At 34.7% G+C, this 20,112-nt stretch overlaps 2 protein-coding genes, 2 long non-coding RNA genes and 1 pseudogene across 8 annotated transcripts; 3 read left to right on the top strand and 2 right to left on the bottom strand.

Annotated features, from left to right (window-relative positions):
* The first annotated feature begins 1,403 nt into the window (after nucleotides 1-1,403).
* Nucleotides 1,404-17,961, top strand: LOC103850249. 4 transcript variants are annotated; one of them, XM_009126970.3, is made up of 6 exons: nucleotides 1,404-2,092; nucleotides 2,187-2,255; nucleotides 2,333-2,456; nucleotides 2,540-2,589; nucleotides 2,662-2,750; nucleotides 17,669-17,952. In XM_009126970.3, exons 1-5 carry the CDS (start codon nucleotides 2,060-2,062, stop codon nucleotides 2,746-2,748), a joined length of 363 nt encoding a protein of 120 aa, XP_009125218.1. In that variant the 5' UTR covers nucleotides 1,404-2,059; the 3' UTR covers nucleotides 2,749-2,750; nucleotides 17,669-17,952. The 4 variants fall into 4 exon arrangements, with proteins under 4 accessions (XP_009125218.1, XP_033141868.1, XP_033141866.1 ...); XM_033285977.1 differs by lacking the exons at nucleotides 2,187-2,255; nucleotides 2,333-2,456; nucleotides 2,540-2,589; nucleotides 17,669-17,952 and adding exons at nucleotides 4,029-4,166; nucleotides 4,266-4,360; nucleotides 4,434-4,622 and having other exon boundaries at nucleotides 1,475-2,093; nucleotides 2,697-2,702; XM_033285975.1 differs by lacking the exons at nucleotides 1,404-2,092; nucleotides 2,187-2,255; nucleotides 2,333-2,456; nucleotides 2,540-2,589; nucleotides 2,662-2,750 and adding exons at nucleotides 17,019-17,155; nucleotides 17,247-17,301; nucleotides 17,393-17,455; nucleotides 17,536-17,585 and having other exon boundaries at nucleotides 17,682-17,961.
* Nucleotides 6,874-9,133, bottom strand: LOC103850233. Its single transcript, XR_629654.2, has 9 exons — nucleotides 8,960-9,133; nucleotides 8,845-8,881; nucleotides 8,690-8,761; nucleotides 8,375-8,462; nucleotides 8,207-8,296; nucleotides 7,744-7,885; nucleotides 7,512-7,611; nucleotides 7,331-7,422; nucleotides 6,874-7,240 (listed from the first exon to the last, which is right to left on the bottom strand). It is a non-coding gene; the product is annotated as an uncharacterized LOC103850233 (long non-coding RNA).
* Nucleotides 11,394-20,074, top strand: LOC117132188. 2 transcript variants are annotated; one of them, XM_033285997.1, is made up of 5 exons: nucleotides 12,185-12,208; nucleotides 15,055-15,093; nucleotides 15,188-15,320; nucleotides 19,677-19,771; nucleotides 19,846-20,074. In XM_033285997.1, exons 1-5 carry the CDS (start codon nucleotides 12,200-12,202, stop codon nucleotides 19,864-19,866), a joined length of 297 nt encoding a protein of 98 aa, XP_033141888.1. In that variant the 5' UTR covers nucleotides 12,185-12,199; the 3' UTR covers nucleotides 19,867-20,074. The 2 variants fall into 2 exon arrangements, with proteins under 2 accessions (XP_033141886.1, XP_033141888.1); XM_033285995.1 differs by lacking the exons at nucleotides 15,055-15,093; nucleotides 19,677-19,771; nucleotides 19,846-20,074 and adding exons at nucleotides 15,418-15,505; nucleotides 15,581-15,954 and having other exon boundaries at nucleotides 11,394-12,235.
* On the top strand, nucleotides 12,364-12,946 carry LOC117132193. The gene is made up of 3 exons (XR_004455748.1): nucleotides 12,364-12,461; nucleotides 12,549-12,643; nucleotides 12,718-12,946. It is a non-coding gene; the product is annotated as an uncharacterized LOC117132193 (long non-coding RNA).
* Nucleotides 13,001-14,561, bottom strand: LOC117132182 (annotated as a pseudogene).
* Nucleotides 20,075-20,112: the final 38 nt, after the last annotated feature.

Raw genomic sequence — 20,112 nt, 5'->3', positions numbered from 1 at the left:
GAGCTTGGAAACAAATTTGAATTATTATTCTGGTAAGCTCCAATAATTATTCAATAGATTCCCATGACGTGTGTCCAAAATGTCAAAAGTCCTTGTTCCTTTCATCCCACGACACACACCACTCATCTAACATGTCTATCGTTTCTTTTCTCATTAATGATCACACGACTTGAACATACAACGGTATATGTACGTACACACAGTCACACTCATAAGCAAAACACAGAAGTCTGGTTAAGATGTTCGTGTTATTATCTTTTTCACAAGTTGGTTTGTTTATTATATCCACCGCTAGGGATAATAATATCTGTTGTTGATAGAGAGACACACGACAGAGATATCATCAACCTTAGCCGTCGGATATTTCTGTCTCCATGCATTAGCGGGCGCCTCTGACACCGCGTTGGCCGCTCCTGCCTCGTTCGTAGACTTCTTTACCACCCGTAGCCATGCTTCTTCGTTACTAAGTACATCCCACACCTTTTACAACACACAAGAGACGAACAAAAATCACTACTTACGTGGATAGTCAAGTTCTGCATATTTTTAATCTGGGCATTAGGGCATCCCCATTGAGAGTTCAATGGGGGAGTTCACACGGTTTTCGAAAAAAAAAAATATTAAAATAAGTAAAAGTGGTGAACCTGTCTCTTGCAAGTTCACTGCAGTGAACCCGGGTCAACACTGTAGCGCGGGTCCCACGGCACGTGGCGGCCCGCGATTGGTCCGATTAATTTTTTTTTTTTTTTTTTTTTTTTTAAAAACAAAATTCAAACAGAAAAAAAAAAATAATAAAAAAAATGCTTTGTGAACCCTTTCCATGGGGTTCACTGATGTACATGGCCTTAGTTTGTAGTCAAGAAAAGCCTTAAACGTTGGGCCTAAACAGAAAATTGAGTTTTGGTTCGTTTTTTGAATAATAGTAACCAACGTAGACCCTAAAATCTATATAAGTTGGTTTAGTACGGTTATAAGGTGGTTGGCTTCAGGTCACTCGTCAGCTAAATCACCTCCGTTTCTCCAGCCTCACTTGCTCCAATCATCACAGCCCTTAAAAAGCTCATTGTTCTCAGAACCACACATTTTCCATAAACCATCCACATATATATATATATATATATATTAGCTGCGACCAAATATAAGAAAAAGAAATTAACAGTAAAGTGAAACTAATAAGACACATAATTCAATTATTTTAATCTTTTTTTTTTTTTTTTGACATCAATTCAATTATTTTAATCAAGTAACTAAATGACTTGTTGTAATTGCGTAGAATATGTATACGAAGAGGACACATGATTCAATTATTTTGATGATATTACACATACAATTGAAAATCAGTGCACATAAATGGTATTTTTGAAAATAATTTCTTATTTACAAAACATTTTTTCGTATATTTAATAATAGAATAACTTTATTAGTTTAATGAACATTTGTGTTTCTTGATTGATGAATCTTCTGAGTATTTTCGCATGTGAAACTTAGGACAACGTCATCGCTAAAGATATAAAACAATGTTCTCACTGACTCATGGTCTGAATACTGTTCCCACTGTGCTGATCGTCAGCACTTGGTGCCGCAACATACACCTTCTTTGCAAGAGACTTGGGGATATCGATCATGAGCACATTTTTTCTGAGGATGCAATTAGAGTGTTGGGATTGGCTTTTGAATACCACAGACCCCGCAAGCCCTTGATCACTCTCAAAGATGTAAATACTGTAGTTTGAAATTTTGTCGAATACTACATCAAATACTGTAGTTTGATCACTACGTAAGGATTCGTCGAATACTATATATAATGAAATTTTGAACTTATTATTGTATAGTTAATAACATTGAATATTCGTCGAATACTAGTTTACCATTTATTTTTTCTGTATTCATACAGGATGATGATTTTGGCAATGTTTTGGAAAAGAAGGAAATATTATAAAAACCTAATAGATTTGACCCGTGCAAGGCATGGAAGTAATACTAGTTAATCATAAATTTGGAACCAAGATCCTCAATCTCGAAAACCCTAGACTCTCCAATTCGACGAGGACAAAAGAAGATGTTGCGTTTCCTGGGAAACACTTTGGCTAAGGTAGTCGATAGATCTTGTCTCTCTTGCTGTGTTTGATTTTTCTTTTGCTTTTGTCTCTGTTCGCTGAGGTTGAATTGAATGAATAAATATGCAGTCTCCCCACAGATCAAAGATGGTTATGAAGCATGTGCAAGGGAATTTGGCGCAAAGGATTTTCGCCAGGGTAAGCAAGATGTAATCTCTTATTCGGGATCGCCCCTTCTCTATTAGTTATTTTAGTATATTGTCTGTGTCGTCCAGATTTGGGGATTTCATCCATTGCCTCTCCCCCCCATGTTCTCGAGGGTCAAGCAAGCTTTAGCTGTCTCGAAAATTTATGGATACTGCTTTACAGCGACCTTTGGTGGTGCTGGATTCCTGCTCGGTATGTGGTTTTAAGCTTTTTTATTTATTTATTTTTTGGTTTCACTAGAAACCGTCTTCTTCATTGTTTGGTTTCTTCTTCAGGCGGTGTGACAACAAGCCCCGTCTCAAAGGGGCTTCGGGAAAATGAAGCGGTAAGGGATTGGGTTAAAGTCTTTTTTTCTTTTCTTTCTTTCCTATATAATTCTTCTTCTCATTTTTTCCAGCTCTTCGTTGAAGATCTCCAACGTCTGGAAAAAATGGAGGCGAGGAGTTGGAAGTGGACTACCTCTCTTAAAGAGGAAACGAAGTGATGGTAATTGGTTGCCTCTATTTGTTTCTGTTTCGTCTTTGTTTGCAGTCGTTGATGAACACATTATCTGCCAATCACTGTAATAACCAATGATCCCAACTCTCCCATCCCTTTAAATCCCTTCAATTACATTATTTTTTTAACATCAGCAGTATTGCACCTTAGCAATCAAGATTAGCATAAAGCATGTACGCATCTTATAAGAAGTCAATTGGGGTTTTGGGATCTTGCCATAAAGAATATGATGTAAAAATGCAAAAACAAAACTAATGAGCCATCTTCATATAAAGCATGATATCTAACACAACTATAAAACGACGAAGATGATAATTGATAAGTCACTATAAAGTCTATAAAAACGCTCATGGTAGGAGACAACAACACACAATCACCACACAAATGACAACTTCATCTGAATCAACTCGCAATGTTGGTTAGTAAGAAGCCTATTGTAAAGATTCAGCAAACAATGTTCTCAGCTGACTCATGATCTGAATATTGTTCCCACTGTGATGATCTTTAGCACTTGGTGCTTCAACCGCAGGCACCTTCTTTGCCAGAGACTTGGGGATACCGAGATCATCTTGAGCATTAACAATAACAGAAGTATTTATGCTATGTAAACGTCAGTCTCATAGCATGTATGCTTCCACAATAGTTTGATTTGGGTCATTTGTGCATATATAATGATCCGATTTTGGATTCAGAATCTTAGTTGGATACAGTCAGATTTAGAGGTAAAATTAGCAAAAAAAAAATACACTTAGCATTATTAAGTAATGATTTCATAACAATAAATTATTGAAAAGGTGCATTTAAAAAATAATAATAATTAAAATCGTTAAAATTAAAATTAAAATAAGAAAATCCGTTTTGAACAAAGTAGTATTTATGAATGCCTTTACTAAATTTTCATTAACTATGAAAAAATTGCGAAGAAAACAGAGTTTGTTTTCAAGAAATTTTATGAAAACGTAAAAGTACAAACATGATCAATTTTGTCGAGTTAAATATATTTACAAAAAATCGATTCATTGAATTTAAGAGATATTTAAGAGATACTGCTTTAATTTGGGCCACAAGTAAATAAACATAACAAAGGAAAGCAGAAACCCTAGTTTTACACCCAAAGGAAGGAAGGACTCAGCGGAACAAAAATGATAATGAAGCACGCCCAAACGATTTTGGCCAAGGTTAAGCAAGAATAATTATTTTACTCTGGATCCTCCATCTCGATTTCTCCCTAATCGTGATTGTAGTATTGTCCGTGTCGTCGAGATATGCAGTATTGTCGGAAAGGGATTTCATCCGTGGCCTCTTCCCCCCTGTCCTCGAGGGTCAAGCATGCTTTGGAGGAGCAGGACAAGTTAGGTCTTGGTTTAGCGTTTGTTGGTGGATGGTTTAGCAAAGCTCTCATAAGTATGGTATTTTTGAATTCATGTGTGGATGTTTCCAACTTTAATTCTCCAGAATGTAACTATTTTTCTTTTCCCTATTTCCAATGAATGGATGTTTCAGATGTTTACAAGAGAGGAGAGGATTGGTATAGAATACACAGATTCGTCGATGCTGAGAAAAAGCGTATTGAAGAGACACGTGCCCTTATTCGAAACGTAAGTAAAGTTTTATACATTTCATAGTATTATTATTTGGTAATCATATGTTAAACCATTAGTTTTGTTTCAGGAAAAGAAGATATTGAAGGAACTGGATGTTTGATGTCTAGGCTACAATTTATTGTCTTTTGTTTTGGGTTGTTTGGTGTTTTATCCGCACTCTTCCTACTCTAATGGTGGCTTGCTTCCTGTCTTGTGTTCGTTTGGTGTTTTGAAACTGTATTCTTTTTATCTCCTATATAAGCTACTTTTTTCTCTACGTTGTTGTATCTCTGACAAAACAAATATTTTACCATGGTGCTTTCAAAAAAGAATTTCTTTTCTTAACATTTTACCAAAAAAAAAAAAGAATTTCGTTACTTTTCATTTGTGGTTGAACCAGTGTCGGTCCGGAGTTTTGTGGCGCCTAAAGCATATTAAAAAAACATGTCCCTTAACAATAATTTTTCAAAAACTTAGCGTTTTAAAACCAAAGAAATTTTTCATCAAGAACCCTAATATATTGATAATATATTAATATCTCATATTTTATTAACTAAAAATGATAAAATAATGATTATAAATAGTTCATATGCATTCAAAATATTACTTGAAAATACTAATGGTTTCAGATTACACCAACTCGTAGATTTTTTATTCTGTTGCGAGCACAATTTTCTACAAACACATTAGTAAGTAGAATTACTCATAAAAAAAAAGAATAATACATTAATATTAATGAAAAAGAGAGAAGAAGAAAAGGAAATATGGTAGTCTCTCTCATATGACAACGTTTTGGAAAAAAAAAATTAAATAGATTTGTTCTATTTTGTATGACTATCATTTAATACAATATAAATAAGTAAACTAAGATTTATCAATTAAGGAATCAGAATCAATTAAATTCTTTTGTTGTTATCAATAAAGGGGAAAAAATGAAAACACAGGTTTCGAACCTGTTCACGTGAACTAAAAATAGGAGAACTAAAGCCACTGCACTAACAGAGTATCTTAACATTGGTGCCCCTAAAAAGTTTATATTCTCTGGCGCCTAAAGCCCAAGTTTTACGGGCTTTAGTCCAGGGCCGGCCCTGGGTTGAACTACAAAATAAGGAGCTACATCACATCATCGAAAAGAAGAAGCAAGTGTTTCATTGTTATCAAAATCTTACAGTTTCCTACAACAATAATATAAAAGTTTTACGTTTTACATACACTAGGGGCGGAGCCCCGCGCAAGCGCGGAGACGTTAGCATAACCGAGATTGTAGAATTACAAAGCGTTGATGATGATGGTTTGTAGAGTTTGAGTATAGATGTAAATGTTGTAGAAGTGTTAGGAGTTGTTTTAAGAGAAGATGATTGGTGTATTTTCTATTATTATGCTTAGCGCAGATGTGGAAAGTGTGTAATATTCGACGGGGAAAAATTATTGATTTAGAAGAAAACGTAGCATTGACATTAGGTGGACCTTTTTGTAACTATTAAACATGAGAAACAGTTATAAGCAGATAGAGTACATTGGAGTAATGCGGTTTAAAAAAAACATGAAATAGAGAAAATCTTGAAATGTCTTGAAGAAGCAATGCATAGCAACTGAGAAATATAAAGAAACGGAAGCAGAGTTCGGTTCACATTGTGAATCCGCTCAGTTGTACCATCCAGAGCCTCCGTAGGACTGTAGATAGACCCCAAGCACAAAGACGCCTTCATCTGCCATGATCATAAATTTTCGTCTAAATTCTTTATTTGAACCAATTTTTAATGTTCTTTATAACTTTTGGTTCATTATGATTCAAATAAATAAACATAAATATCATGGCCAAAAAGTCAAAAACAAAAACAAACGGATGCATTATGTTGTGTCTCTGATTAGAGCTTGATTTTGTTGTAATATTGAATTCATTTTTTTCTATTTATGTAAAATAAGAAAACGGAACTGCTTGTCTAAACCCATCAAGCAATTAGTCCAAATTTTGTATCTAATCTTCTTTTACAAAATACTTTTTTTTAAACATGTGTGGATACTTTTTTTACAAAAAAAAATAAAAAAAATTGTAAAGTGGAGCAAATTTAAATATTGTTGTAGGTGACTATACTTTTTGAAAACTAAATAATATTCATTTTAAATCTGTAAAACTAAACAAAATTTTATCCAAACTAAAAGAAAATCAAAATTATGAAATTTATGTTACTTTGAAATTAAATTTGTCGTCTCGGTTGTATATTTGTTAATTTTATGCATACAATGATAAAACCAAATTAAGTAATTTTTTAGGGATAATAATAAGGACAATTCAAACCAAGTGACAGAATCCGAAACATTTTATCTTACTTGGATGTGTGTGTATAATATGCGTGGATGGACGAATAAATGGGATTCAATTTTTTACCTAGTATGAGATTTGAGATTTATCTGTTATATACATGACTAAAAAAATGTACACTTCCTCTGTAATTTTCCATGGTTGAATAAAATTCTCATTGTGAAGAAAGATTGGCTCTCACCACTGATTCTAAGGAAATATAAAATAGAGTAGTAGGAATTTAAAATACATACAAAACTACTCTCATTCAGACAACATGCAATGCATAGAATCCAAAAACTATGTAGTGGGGATTTAAAATACATAATACTCGCACTCTGTCACTCCTACACATGCATTGCATTAAAAGTTTCCATCGGTTATGAAACATTCCGAAGCAGATTTCTTGATCTTGTGCCACTAAAAAGACATCCTCCTTGAAGAAGCTCGTAGGCACGCTATAAAAAGATATCTTGCGACACTGGACTTACTCCATAAAGTAGAACCAGCCATCCTAGGCACGCTTCTCTTGGTTGCCTCTTGCCATGTTTTCTTTAACTGCATGGTATGCTTCATCTTGTGTCACCCAACGTCTTTTTTTCATTATCAGTGTAATCCCACATGAAGAAAGAAATTGATTCAATTCTATCCGAACAATCATAAAAACTATGATTGTTACGTACCTATTGAGTAACTGTAATTGAATCCAGAACCTCATAGTGCAGACCATTGGTCTGGTTGTAAGAATAGCCGGAAGCACTGTCAAGCATCCAATCTGTCATAACAGTATCAACACTACGTCAAATCATCTATAATTATGAATGAAAAGATTAAGAAAATTGTGAAACAAAAAGATGAAAGAACCTGAGAGTGACTCAAAAAGAGGAAACCGTTGGGCTCAATGGTGATCATACTTTATAGAGTTTTAGGCATCAAAACTTATAAGTCAGAAGTCCTCTGTTAACTGTATTATACGATAATGGAAGAATCAGTCTCAGATTTTGCTTGGTTCAGCTAAGTCAAACAGAAAAACTTGTTGATGGGAGACATAACTGCAACAGGAGCAATCTTAAGATGATGGTGGAAAAATACTTACCGCATGAACAATCTCTCTGATAGCTAGAAGCATGCATCTCATACTGCAAAGCAAATGCTTCGACTCGCTTTCGAAGCTCAAATATGTCTTCGTATGTGCATAGAATCTTCACAAACTCCCGGTGCGGCTTGCCATATTTTCTCTGCAACGCACTTGTTAATTGTTATATGAGTTGCCTTCATCAGAAAATCCTCACCGTACCAAAATAAGATATATAATACACATCTCTTGGAATGAAAAAAATATGTATAGGCTAGAGGATAGAAACCCATTTTAAGAGATGAACCTAAATTTATGATTACCGCCGATAAACTTTAAGAATCATTCTAATTTTCCAGGGGAATTTGGCTTGCAAGTACATAGATATGTGGTGGATGGATGTTTTTCTGAATTTTAGGATTAAAATTCATCTATGCCTCTAATTTTACTCAGACCAAATCGCTTAAAAGGTATGTAAACTGACCTTGCTCAAACATAAGAAGTCCATTAATCACACATGACCTCTCATTTGATCACGACACATGTACACATTTTTTTTCTCCGTACTAATAAGCTGCACAATCATATAAATGGTGAGAGATCATTATCACAAAGCAGCAATTCAGAAAGAATTTTTCTTGATTAGCAATACCTTACGACAACCAAAATAGTTTTCTGCACAGAAACTATAACAAAACTGCAAGACTGGAGCTCATATACTTCTCAAGAAATACTCAAGTCTGTAAAAACATGAACAGCAAAGCAAAAGGTCATATAAATAACCTCATTAACCATGTGCTTCTTGGAATTAAACTGTGCAACTTTGCAAGTAAGAGGATCAATGTGCTGGGTAATCACAGTCTTATCAGTAAACTTATATGTATCCAATCTGAGATTCTAATTAACATATATCCTAAAAGTATGGCAAACCCCAATTTTTTTTTTGTTAAAGTACTCAATGGCAAACCTTGAGGATTCATCTTAGGCATCTGTTTCGTCCGCTCAAATTCATGATGCATCTTTGAGATGTCGTCATCTTCTGTGGAAATCAAAACAATTTAATTTAATTGGGTGATGGACATAAAAGAAAAATGTGATGGGAGAGCATTTAGAAGAACTCACCATGTTGGGTTTAATGACAGGAAAAGAATAACCATCTCTGCAATGACGCAAACAAATCGATCAGAATCTATCTCTGCAATGACGCAAACACACAGAAGAAAGTTTTAAAACTGACATCATCGTGAGACAGAACGTCGGTTGGATCAACCGGGCCGGATCCAGAACCGAGGTCGAAACCCATGAACCCAGATCCACTACATCACTGCTCCTAATCAATCTAAGAAAGCGGAGAGAACTGCCTCGTGTTCTTCGAACCCCATCGGCGCCGCCGCCGCTGGGATCACCGGGAGAGAAAGACAGCATGAATGTTGGGGAAGAGAGAAAGAGGTGAAAAGGATACGGACGGTCATGAGGAAAGAAAGTTGGTTAATAAAAATAAATAATAAAATAAAACCCGGGTGGGTCCTACAATATGTCACAAAACCTATCACTGATTGGTCAGAATAAAAAATCCGCCATGGACAACTTCTCTGCTCTCTATATGTTGCTTTTAGTATTGTAGATTACGTTTACCCATGTACAACCATAATCAATATTTCGTTTCCTCTGGCTTATGAATATAAATCTAGATATAACATTGAATATTCATCGAATACTAGTTTACTAATACATTTATTTTTTTTGTATTCATATAGGAAACTTACACACTAGGACGATGATTTTAGCAATGTTTTGGAAAAGAAGGAAATATTATAAAAACCTAATAGATTTGACTCGTGCAATACTAGTTAATCATAAATTTGGAACCAAGATCCTCAATCTCGAAAACCCTAGACTCTCCAATTCGACGAGGACAAAAGAAGATGTTGCGTTTCCTGGGAAACACTTTGGCTAAGGTAGTCGATAGATCTTGTCTTTCTTGCTGTGTTTGATTTTTCTTTTGCTTTTGTCTCTGTTCACTGAGGTTGAATTGAATGAATAAATATGCAGTCTTGTGGCAAGGGGAGGCTGCAGTATCGTGATTTTTCATCCGTGAGTGATCAGAAAGGTATCTCATATATTGGCATATCAAAATTTCTCCTTCAGTCATTTTTTTTTGTTTCTAATTTTTGTTGGAATCAACTTTTTTTTTGTTTGTTTATTTGTTAGCTGTCTCGAAATTTTATGGATACTGCTTTAAAACGGTCTTTGGTGGTGCTGGATTCCTGCTCGGTATGTGGTTTGTAAGCTTTTTTATTATTATTATTATTATTATTATTATTATTATTATTTATTTTGGTTTAGTTATTATTATTATTATTTATTTTGGTTTCAATAGAAACAATCTTCTTCATAAAACCCTGTTTGTTTGGTTTCTTCTTCAGCTTGTGTGACAACAAGCCCCGTCTCAAAGGGACTTCGGGAACTTGAACAGGTAAATAGCGTGGTTAAACTGTTAAAAGTCTTTTCTTCTTTCTTTCTTTCTTTCTTTCTTTCTTTTTAATCTTCCCAATATAATTCTTCTTCTCGTTTTTTTGTCAGGTTTACATCGAAGAAATGCCAAATGCGGATGAAATAGAGGCCAGGGTGGCCGAGTTGATTACCTTGAGAGAGGAGTTAATGAAGTGATGGTAGTTGGTTGTGTCTGCTTCTTTCTGTTATTGTCTTTGTTTGCTGTCGTTGTTAAACATTATCTGCCAATCACTTTAATAACACTACTACTTCATGGTTGTGATATATGTGGGATTAGATAAAGATCCAATTCTCCCAACCCTTTAAATCCTTTCCTAGGTACTTATATAATTGTCTCCCGTCAGTTCCCGTACATAGTCGATTCCGCATCAGACATATACGCACAATAGTGTTTCCTCGCTGGCTATACGCGCCGCCGGTTTAAGCGCGTACCGAGACGCTCCACCTACGATCTCGACCGCTCTGTCTTCCTCCATTAGCCGTCGATATATGGTTCTCTCCGGGTGGTTCAAGTTTTGTTCGTCCTGAGATGCTAAAACGCTGTGTTTCGTAAGTTTGCCGAAGACAATCAGTCAAACGATGTCCTTTTACGAGATGCAACTATTGGGTCGTATTGACAAGTAATTTAACATCAAGAACTTGTTAAATTTAAGACGATGATAGTTTGGTAACACTAACACATAGATGCAAATACAAAACGGCAATATATGGGATAAAAGAACAAGCAGTATATACAAGGGTTGTAACGATTGCGTAAACGTCAAAAACACATAATACGTAGTAAAAGTTGTAACGATTGCGTAAACAAAGTTGTAACACAATCATTCTCTTGTTGTGTCCCTTTCTTGGCTCATCATTACAGATTTTGGCACTCTAATAATACTTCCTCCGATGCCGCCTTGAAGGTGAGTCATATTCATCTTACTCTTGTTCATTTCTGCGTACATATCTTCTATCATCGGCTTCCATAGCCTTATTCGCGCATTTATAAACCAGTTTGATACCTTTCATCACACACCAAAAATAATACACACTTATAAGCTGCTTGGGTCTAAGTAACAAAACATAAGTGCGTCTAAATTCAAAACACCTGACTTCTTGTCAATACACTTCGTATAGCAAGAAGATGTTTCTCTGAATCTTTCGGGTAACTATACTCAAGAGATTATACATCAATAACAATTCTATCTAACAATGTCATCACAAAGTATAGACTTAATAAAGAGTTTTTCTTACGGATGAAGAGAGTTTTGGAACATTCTTCTCACTGACTCATGGTCTGATGAATATTGTTCCCACTGTGATGATCTTCAGCACTTGGTGCCTCAACCGCAGGCACCTTCTTTGCAAGAGACTTGGGGACTTCGAGATCATTTGAGTATTAGCAATAAGAGAAGTATTTATGCTATGTAAACGTCACTCTCATAGCATGTATGCTTCCACAATACTTGGATTTGGGCCAATTTTGTAGAGTGAGCCGGTTTTGGATTCAGAATCTTAGTTGGATACAATCAGTTTAAAGGTAAAAATTTGCAAAAATACACTTACAGATCACTTGAACATTATTAAGTAATGAATTCATAACAAGAAAAAATTGAAAGACGCATTTAAAAAAAAAGTAGTTAAAATTAAAATTAAAATAAGAAAATCCGGCTAACAAATTAGTATTTGTGAATGGCTTTACTAAATTTTCATTAACTTATGAAAATAATTTGCTAAGAAAACAGAGTTTTTTTTAGTTAAAAAAAAAACAGAGTTTTTTTAAAAGAAATTTTATAAATACGAAAAAGAACAAACATGATCAATTTATAGAGTTAAAATACATAAGAGGATATATTTATCAAAATCAATTCAATAAATTTAAGAGATACTGCTTTGATTTGGGCCACAAGTAAATAAAAATAAAAAAGGAAAGCAGAAACCCTAATTTTACACCCAAAGGAAGGACACAGCGGAACAAAAGATGATGATGAAGCACTCGCAAACGATTTTGGCCAAGGTTAAGCTAAGAATTATTCTTTTTATTCCGGATCCTCCCTCTCTATTTCTCTATTCATGATTGTAGTATTGTCTGTGTCTGTCGAGATCTGCAGTATTTTCGGAAAGGGATCTCATCCATAGCTTCTTCTCCCTGTCCTCAAGGGTCAAGCATGCTTGGGAGGAGCAGAACAAATTAGTTCTTGGTTTAGCGTTCATTGGTGGATGGTTCGTCAAAGCTAACATAAGTATGGTTCTTTGAATTATGTCGCCAACATTAATTCTCTAGAATGTAACTATTTTGCTTTCCTGTTTCCAATGAATGGATGTTTCAGATGTTTTCAAGCGAAGAGAGGATTGGTACAGAGTTCACAAATTTGTTGATGATGAGAAGAAGCGTCTTGAAGAGAAACGTGCCCGTAATGAAAAGGTAAGTCAAGTTTGATACATTTTATTAAATAAATCATATGTTCAAACCATTTTGTTTTATTTCATGAATGGCAGGAACTGGATGATGATGTCTAGGCTACAATTGATTGTTTTTTGTGTTGTGTTGTTTGGTGTTTTATCCGCACTCTCGTACTAATTTAGTGGTGGCTTGCTTCTTGTCTTGTGTTCGTTTGGTGTTTTGAAACTGTTTTTTTTCTTCTTCATCTCCTATATATGGTTCCACTTGCAAACCTACTCTTACGTGTTTCACAAGTATTTGGTCGTATTCACAAGTATTTTAACATCAAGAACTTGTTAAATTTAAGACGATAATATGTTGGTAACAGTCAGTAACAAGTGATGCAAATACAAAACAGCAATATATGAGATACAACAAGCAGTATATACAATTATAACAAAAAGTCAAAACAATCATAATACGTGGTAAAAGTTGTAACGATTGCGTAAACAAAGTTGTAACACAATCATTCTCTTATTTTGTCCCTTTCTTGGCTCATCATTACAGACTTTGGCACTCTAATAAAACTTCCTCCATTGCCACCTTGAAGGGGAGTGTTACTCAGCTTCCTCTTGTTCATTTCTGCGTACATGTCTTCTATCATGGGCTTCCATAGCCTTACCCTCGCATTTATAAACCAGTTTGATACCTTTCATCACACACAAACACAAGAAACGAGACACTTATGTCACTTGCTATTTGGATTTGAGTAACAAAACATACGTGCGTCTAAAGTCAAAACATACCTGACTTCTTGTCAATCCACTACGTATAGCAAGAAGATGTTTCTCTGAATCTTTCGGGTAGCTGTAGTCAAAGAGAATACATTAATATCATTTGCTTAGCTACCAATATCATCAAAAAGTAGGCTTAATAAAGATTTAAAAGGATTCTTACGGGTGAAGAAAGTTTTGGAACATCCATGTACGTAGAACCGAGACTGATTTCTCAGGCAAGCCTCGTTGCGGTCTCCAAATCTGATGGTTCTTACGTTTTAGCTGCTGAAGAAGGCAATGCTGGTGGAAGATTGAGTCTTCTTGAGACTTCTCTTTGCCTCTCTCCAAAACCGTTCCCATCATGAGTATCTTCTTGCTGATTCTCTCTCTCAGGTTCTTGTATAAGAAGGAGACGGTTTGGAGTGCAAACCGGGTGTGTAGCTGAGGATCTAACTCGGTTGCTGCATGGAAGGCTGATACAACCGTATGAATCTCGTCAACGCAATGACTATATCGATCATCCACCTGAAGACAAAAATCAACTCGAAAAAACTTTCAGTAATTAGTAAATAATTTCTTAGTTTATGTAAAAATGTGTTAATATATATTATTATACCATTTGAAGAAGATCCAAGAGATGGGTTTTCTTTGCTTCTAATGCTCTTCTTTGCGAACCGCCATCAAGAAACTCGTTTAGATTCTCATAACATGAGACAAAGGCTGAGTTTGTACCCTCTGACTCGGTTCCTCGAGAAGAAAAGTAGCATTGAGGATTAGTCTCTATGCCGTTGAGGGAGTATGTGGCGAAATGAGATAGTATTTCTTGAACGGAGTGAAGGTACTTTGAGCCAAATATCACTTGAGAGACGTTATTAGAAACGTGTTTGCTGCTGGAAGAAGCTTGCTCTGAGGTTCCTCTAGTAGATTTAAGCAGCACAAAGACTTGTCTCCGAGCACTCATCAGAAACATCTGTGGCAAGACTTAACGAGAGTTCGTTTCTTGGGAAATCTTCTTTGCCACCGATTGTAGATATTATTGGTTCACTAAGACCAACAACACCTTCTACGTATGGATATGCATGAAACTCACTATTTTCTCCAAGACGATCCACATGTTGTACGTTGAACCAAATATAACTTGGAAGACTTATTAGACATGTCTGAAACATGTCCTACAGCATCAACAAGAGAGCCATACACATCTTGAGGACAGTTATCAGGATTCGGTTTGTCGGGAAAGTACATAACATCCAAAGTGAAGAGCTTCTGCTTTATCGGCCAATCATGAGTTGGTCTCACGGATGACCTGCGGTATATGAGAATCTAAAGAGCGATATGATATAGCATTTTCGGGTTGGGGCTAGAGGAGAACTGTTCTGTGGAAAATGAACTTACCACCCTCAAGATTCAATTTTCATTACCTTATGAAAACAAATTAGCAATATAATTTTTTTTTGAAAATAATATGATAAGAAAACAGAGATTTTTTTCTTAAAAAAAAAACATGATCAATTTGTAGAATTATAAAATACATAGAAGATATATTTATTACAAAAATTGATTCAAATCATTCAAGGAAACACGAGTAGTGCTTTGATTTGGGCCACAAGTAAATAAACTAACAAAGGAAAGCAGAAGCCCTAATTTTACACCCAAAGGAAGCACTCAGCGGAACAAAAGATGATGATGAAGCACGCGCAAATGATTTTGGCCAAGGTTAAGCTAAGAATCATATTTTATTCCGGATCTCTCCCTCTCGATTTCTCTGTATTCGTGATTGTAGTCTTGTCTGTTTCGTCGAGATATGCAGTATTGTCGGAAAGGGATCTCATCCATCGCCTCTTCCCCCATGTCCACGAGGGTCAAGCATGCTTGGGAGGAGCAGGACGGATTAGTTCTTGGTTTAGCGTTCTTTGGTGGATGGTTCGTCAAAGCTTCCATAAGTATGGTTTTTTGAATTAATTTTATAGATGTTTCCAACACTAATTCTCTAGAAGGTAACTATTTTTCTTTCCTGTTTCCAATGAATGTATCTTTCAGATCTTTTAAAGAGAAGAGAGGATTGGTATAGAGTACACAGATTTTTTGATGATGAGAAGAAGCGTCTTGACGTGCCCGTAATGAAAAGGTAATTCAAGTTTGATACATTTTATTAAATAAATCATATGTTCAAACCACATTTGTTTTATTTCATGAATGGCAGGAACTGGATGATAATGTCTAGGCGACAATTGATTGTCTTTTGTGTTGCCTTGTTTGGTGTTTTTTCCGCACTCTCGTACTAATTTAATAGTGGCTTGCTTCTGGTCTTGTGTTAGTTTGGTGTTTTGAAACTGTTTTTTTTTCTTCTTCATCTCCATCCTATATATATATGTTGCAAACCTACTCTGCTTTCTTTTCTACGTTATATATCTGACAAACAAAATTTATACCATGGTGCTTCCCGAAGAAAAAAAAATTATATATTTACTTTTCATTTGTGGTTGAATTACAAAATAAGGAGCTACATCACATTATCAAAAAGGAAGAAGTAAGTGTTTCATTGTTATAAATCTTACGGTTTTTTTCCTACAGCAATGATATAAAATTTACGTTTACATACATTACGTTTATCCATGTACAATCATAATCAATATAACGTTTTCTATGGCTTATTAATACAAATCTAGATATCAAATTTTCTCTGTTTTACTCAATTTTATTTTAAGTACATTCTATGACATATTTCCTATAAATGGAGAGAACAAACATGAAAGAAGATGACAAGGACCTGCAGCTCTGCTCAACCATCATAATACTCTTTATATTTTTTGTTCTTTTGGTAAAACTCTTTATATTGTTGTTATTGTAATACTCTACTAGATTTTGACCCGCGCTTTCAAAGCGCAGGTTTATTTTTGTTTTTTTTTTCAATTGACAAATATTTAGTAAATGTCACATTTTCATATATTTGTGCTTTATTTTATAAAAGAATTAAATTTTTTATCTTTATTTATCGTATTTCATTTTAAATGACTATTTATGTTAAAAAAAATTAAACTTTATTTTTTTAATGAATTAAGTTGGTATAACTCTGATAAATTAATTTTATTATGGGGTTAATATTTTAATTAAAAAATTATATACTTTTAATAAAGATTTATACTTTTCAATAAAAAAATTCAATTATTTTTATGAATGCTTAAATTATATTAAGAAAAGAAAAAAATAATAATTAAGAATAGTTGAAAAAAAATTATTTTAACTTGGACCCAATGGCCCAAAGGAAAAAAAAAAGTGGGAATTGAATCTGATTTTTTAATAGGCCCAAATGGCCCAAGAGAGATTTAAAGTGAGAAATGAATTTTTAATATAATTTTTTAAAAATAATATTTTTTAACTATATAATAATTATTTTTAATTAAAATAATTATTTTTAATATAATTAATATAATTAATATTACCCGCGGGTTAAGCGGGTTACCCGCGGGTTTTTGCGGGTAGAAATTTTTTTGTTTGTGAGTTATGCGGGTCGATTTTTTGAATCAAAAAAATGATTCAATCTGCAGCGGGTCGGGGCGGGTTGACCCGCAAACCCAGCACTAATTATTGCCTATGTGTTTTTGTCCAATAATATTTAAAAAAAAATCCTAATAGATTTGAGCCGTGTGTAGCAGGGAAGTAACACTTTTTAATAATAAATTTGGAACTAAGATCCCTAATCTTGAAAACCCTAGGCTCTCCAATTCGACGAGGACAAAAGAAGATGTTGCCGTTCCTGGGAAACACCTTGGCTAAGGTAATCCAGAGAGATCTTTGTCTCTGGGTGTGTTTGATATTTATTTTGCTTTTGTCTCTGTTCACTGAGGTTGAATGAATAAATTATGCAGTCTTGCCGCAAGGGGAGGCTGCAGTGTCGTGATTTTTCATCCGTGAGTGAGAAAGGTATCTCATTATTTATTGGCATATCAATATCTCTCCTCAAGTCAAATTTTTTGTTTCTAATTCTCGTTGGAATCAACTTTTTGTTTGTTAGCTGTCTCGAAAGTTTATCGATACTGCTTCACAGCGGTCTTTGGTGGTGCTGGATTCCTGCTCGGTGTGTGGTTTGTAATATTTTTATATATATATATATATATATATAGATTTTTTGGGTTCACTAAAAACCGTCTTCGTCAGGTGGTGTGACAACAAGCCCCGTCTCTAAGGGGCTCCGGGAATATGAAGAGGTAAATAACCTCAAGGGATTGGGTTAAAATCTTTTTCTTCTTCTTTCTTTCCTATATAAGTCTTCTTCTCATTTTAATTTCAGCGCTTCGTTAAAGGTCTCCAACGTCTGGAAAAAATGGAGGCCAGGAGGGGCAAGTGGATTTCCTCTCTTAAAGAGAAAACCAAGTGACGGTAATTGGTTGCGTCTGTTTGTTTCTGTTTTGTCTATGTTTGCAGCCGTTGATGAACACATTATCTGCCAATCACTGTAATAACTACTTCATGGTTGTGTCTTATAAAATATTTCTGTTATATGTGGCGCTTAGATTGTGGCTAGAGGAGAATTGTTTTGTAGAAAATGAAATTTCCACCCTTAAGATTAGGTTTTGTGCTCTGAAATGTTTAGCTTCCTGAGCCGCTGCAGGGAATAGAAGTGTGAGGTCCGCCCGACCAGATGATTTAGTAGCTCTGACAATCCTCTTATAGAAGCAATAGCAGATTTGGCATTGTTGGTGAAATCCTATCTAAGCTGAAACACAAAAGTCCTCAAGCTTTCATTTAGAGAAATGTATAATCTAAGCAATAAGCTTTTTTCTCACACAACCTGTCACTAGATGGAAAAGACACTCAAATTTCAATTTAGATGACACAGATGCTGACCAATGCTGACCACAGATGACACAAAGCTCCAATGCTGACCACAACAGAGAACCTCCCAAGCAATTGCAAACCTCCAAGGAGCAGAACTACATAGCTTTGATTTCGTAAAACGCGTAAAACAGACATTAAACCGCTGTGTTTCGTAAGTTTGGCCGAAGACAATCAAGAACTTGTTACATTTTTAGACGATGATAAGTTGATAACACATGATGCAAATTACAAAACAGCAAATATACTATGAGATAAAAGAACAAGCTGTATATACAATTACAATTATAACAGCAAATGTCTTTTATCCCCCTTCTAATGTAATAAGTTGCTAAGCAACAACTCTGTAAAAAACAAAAAGCCTTTGGTATGAATTTAACATTTACACCCAAAAAAAAAATTATAACAAAAAAGTCAAAAAACAATCTTAATACGTAGCGATTTTGCGTAAACAAAGTTGTAACACAATCATTCTCTTATTTTGTCCCTTTCTTGGCTCATCATTACAGACTTTGGCACTCTAATAAGACTTCCTCCATTGCCACCTTGAAGGTGAGTGTTACTCAGCTTCCTCTTGTTCATTTCTGCGTACATGTCCTTCTATCATCGGCTTCCATAGCCTTACTGTAACGACCCGGTTCTCTAAATGTTGGTTTTGTATTGATTTTAATTGAATCAGACCATTGGTAAACCAAAGCATTATATATATCATATTTCTTAACCTAGCAATCAAAAGAAAAAATTGAAAGACGCATTTAAAAAAAAAGTAGTTAAAATTAAAATTAAAATAAGAAAATCCGGCTAACAAATTAGTATTTGTGAATGGCTTTACTAAATTTTCATTAACTTATGAAAATAATTTGCTAAGAAAACAGAGTTTTTTTTAGTTAAAAAAAAAAAACAGAGTTTTTTTAAAAGAAATTTTATAAATACGAAAAAGAACAAACATGATCAATTTATAGAGTTAAAATACATAAGAGGATATATTTATCAAAATCAATTCAATAAATTTAAGAGATACTGCTTTGATTTGGGCCACAAGTAAATAAAAATAAAAAAGGAAAGCAGAAACCCTAATTTTACACCCAAAGGAAGGACACAGCGGAACAAAAGATGATGATGAAGCACTCGCAAACGATTTTGGCCAAGGTTAAGCTAAGAATTATTCTTTTTATTCCGGATCCTCCCTCTCTATTTCTCTATTCATGATTGTAGTATTGTCTGTGTCTGTCGAGATCTGCAGTATTTTCGGAAAGGGATCTCATCCATAGCTTCTTCTCCTCTGTCCTCAAGGGTCAAGCATGCTTGGGAGGAGCAGAACAAATTAGTTCTTGGTTTAGCGTTCATTGGTGGATGGTTCGTCAAAGCTAACATAAGTATGGTTCTTTGAATTATGTCGCCAACATTAATTCTCTAGAATGTAACTATTTTGCTTTCCTGTTTCCAATGAATGGATGTTTCAGATGTTTTCAAGCGAAGAGAGGATTGGTACAGAGTTCACAAATTTGTTGATGATGAGAAGAAGCGTCTTGAAGAGAAACGTGCCCGTAATGAAAAGGTAAGTCAAGTTTGATACATTTTATTAAATAAATCATATGTTCAAACCATTTTGTTTTATTTCATGAATGGCAGGAACTGGATGATGATGTCTAGGCTACAATTGATTGTTTTTTGTGTTGTGTTGTTTGGTGTTTTATCCGCACTCTCGTACTAATTTAGTGGTGGCTTGCTTCTTGTCTTGTGTTCGTTTGGTGTTTTGAAACTGTTTTTTTTCTTCTTCATCTCCTATATATGGTTCCACTTGCAAACCTACTCTTACGTGTTTCACAAGTATTTGGTCGTATTCACAAGTATTTTAACATCAAGAACTTGTTAAATTTAAGACGATAATATGTTGGT

Source organism: Brassica rapa, chromosome A01 (assembly GCF_000309985.2).
Source record: "Brassica rapa cultivar Chiifu-401-42 chromosome A01, CAAS_Brap_v3.01, whole genome shotgun sequence".
Lineage (NCBI taxonomy): Eukaryota > Viridiplantae > Streptophyta > Magnoliopsida > Brassicales > Brassicaceae > Brassica > Brassica rapa.
Note: the sequence above shows the minus strand (reverse complement) of the source record. Positions and strands in the feature narration are given on the sequence as shown.

Bases quoted from the DNA above. Each gene is read 5' to 3' on its own strand.
- LOC103850249 (XM_009126970.3), top strand. From the start codon at position 2,060: ATGTTGCGTTTCCTGGGAAACACTTTGGCTAAG. The intron at 2,093-2,186 runs GTAGTCGATAGA...ATAAATATGCAG, and splicing joins TGGGAAACACTTTGGCTAAG to TCTCCCCACAGATCAAAGAT. The intron at 2,256-2,332 runs GTAAGCAAGATG...TGTGTCGTCCAG, and splicing joins CGCAAAGGATTTTCGCCAGG to ATTTGGGGATTTCATCCATT.
- LOC117132188 (XM_033285995.1), top strand. From the start codon at position 12,200: ATGATGATGAAGCACTCGCAAACGATTTTGGCCAAG. The intron at 12,236-15,187 runs GTTAAGCTAAGA...CGAGATATGCAG, and splicing joins CGCAAACGATTTTGGCCAAG to TATTGTCGGAAAGGGATCTC. The intron at 15,506-15,580 runs GTAATTCAAGTT...CATGAATGGCAG, and splicing joins GACGTGCCCGTAATGAAAAG to GAACTGGATGATAATGTCTA.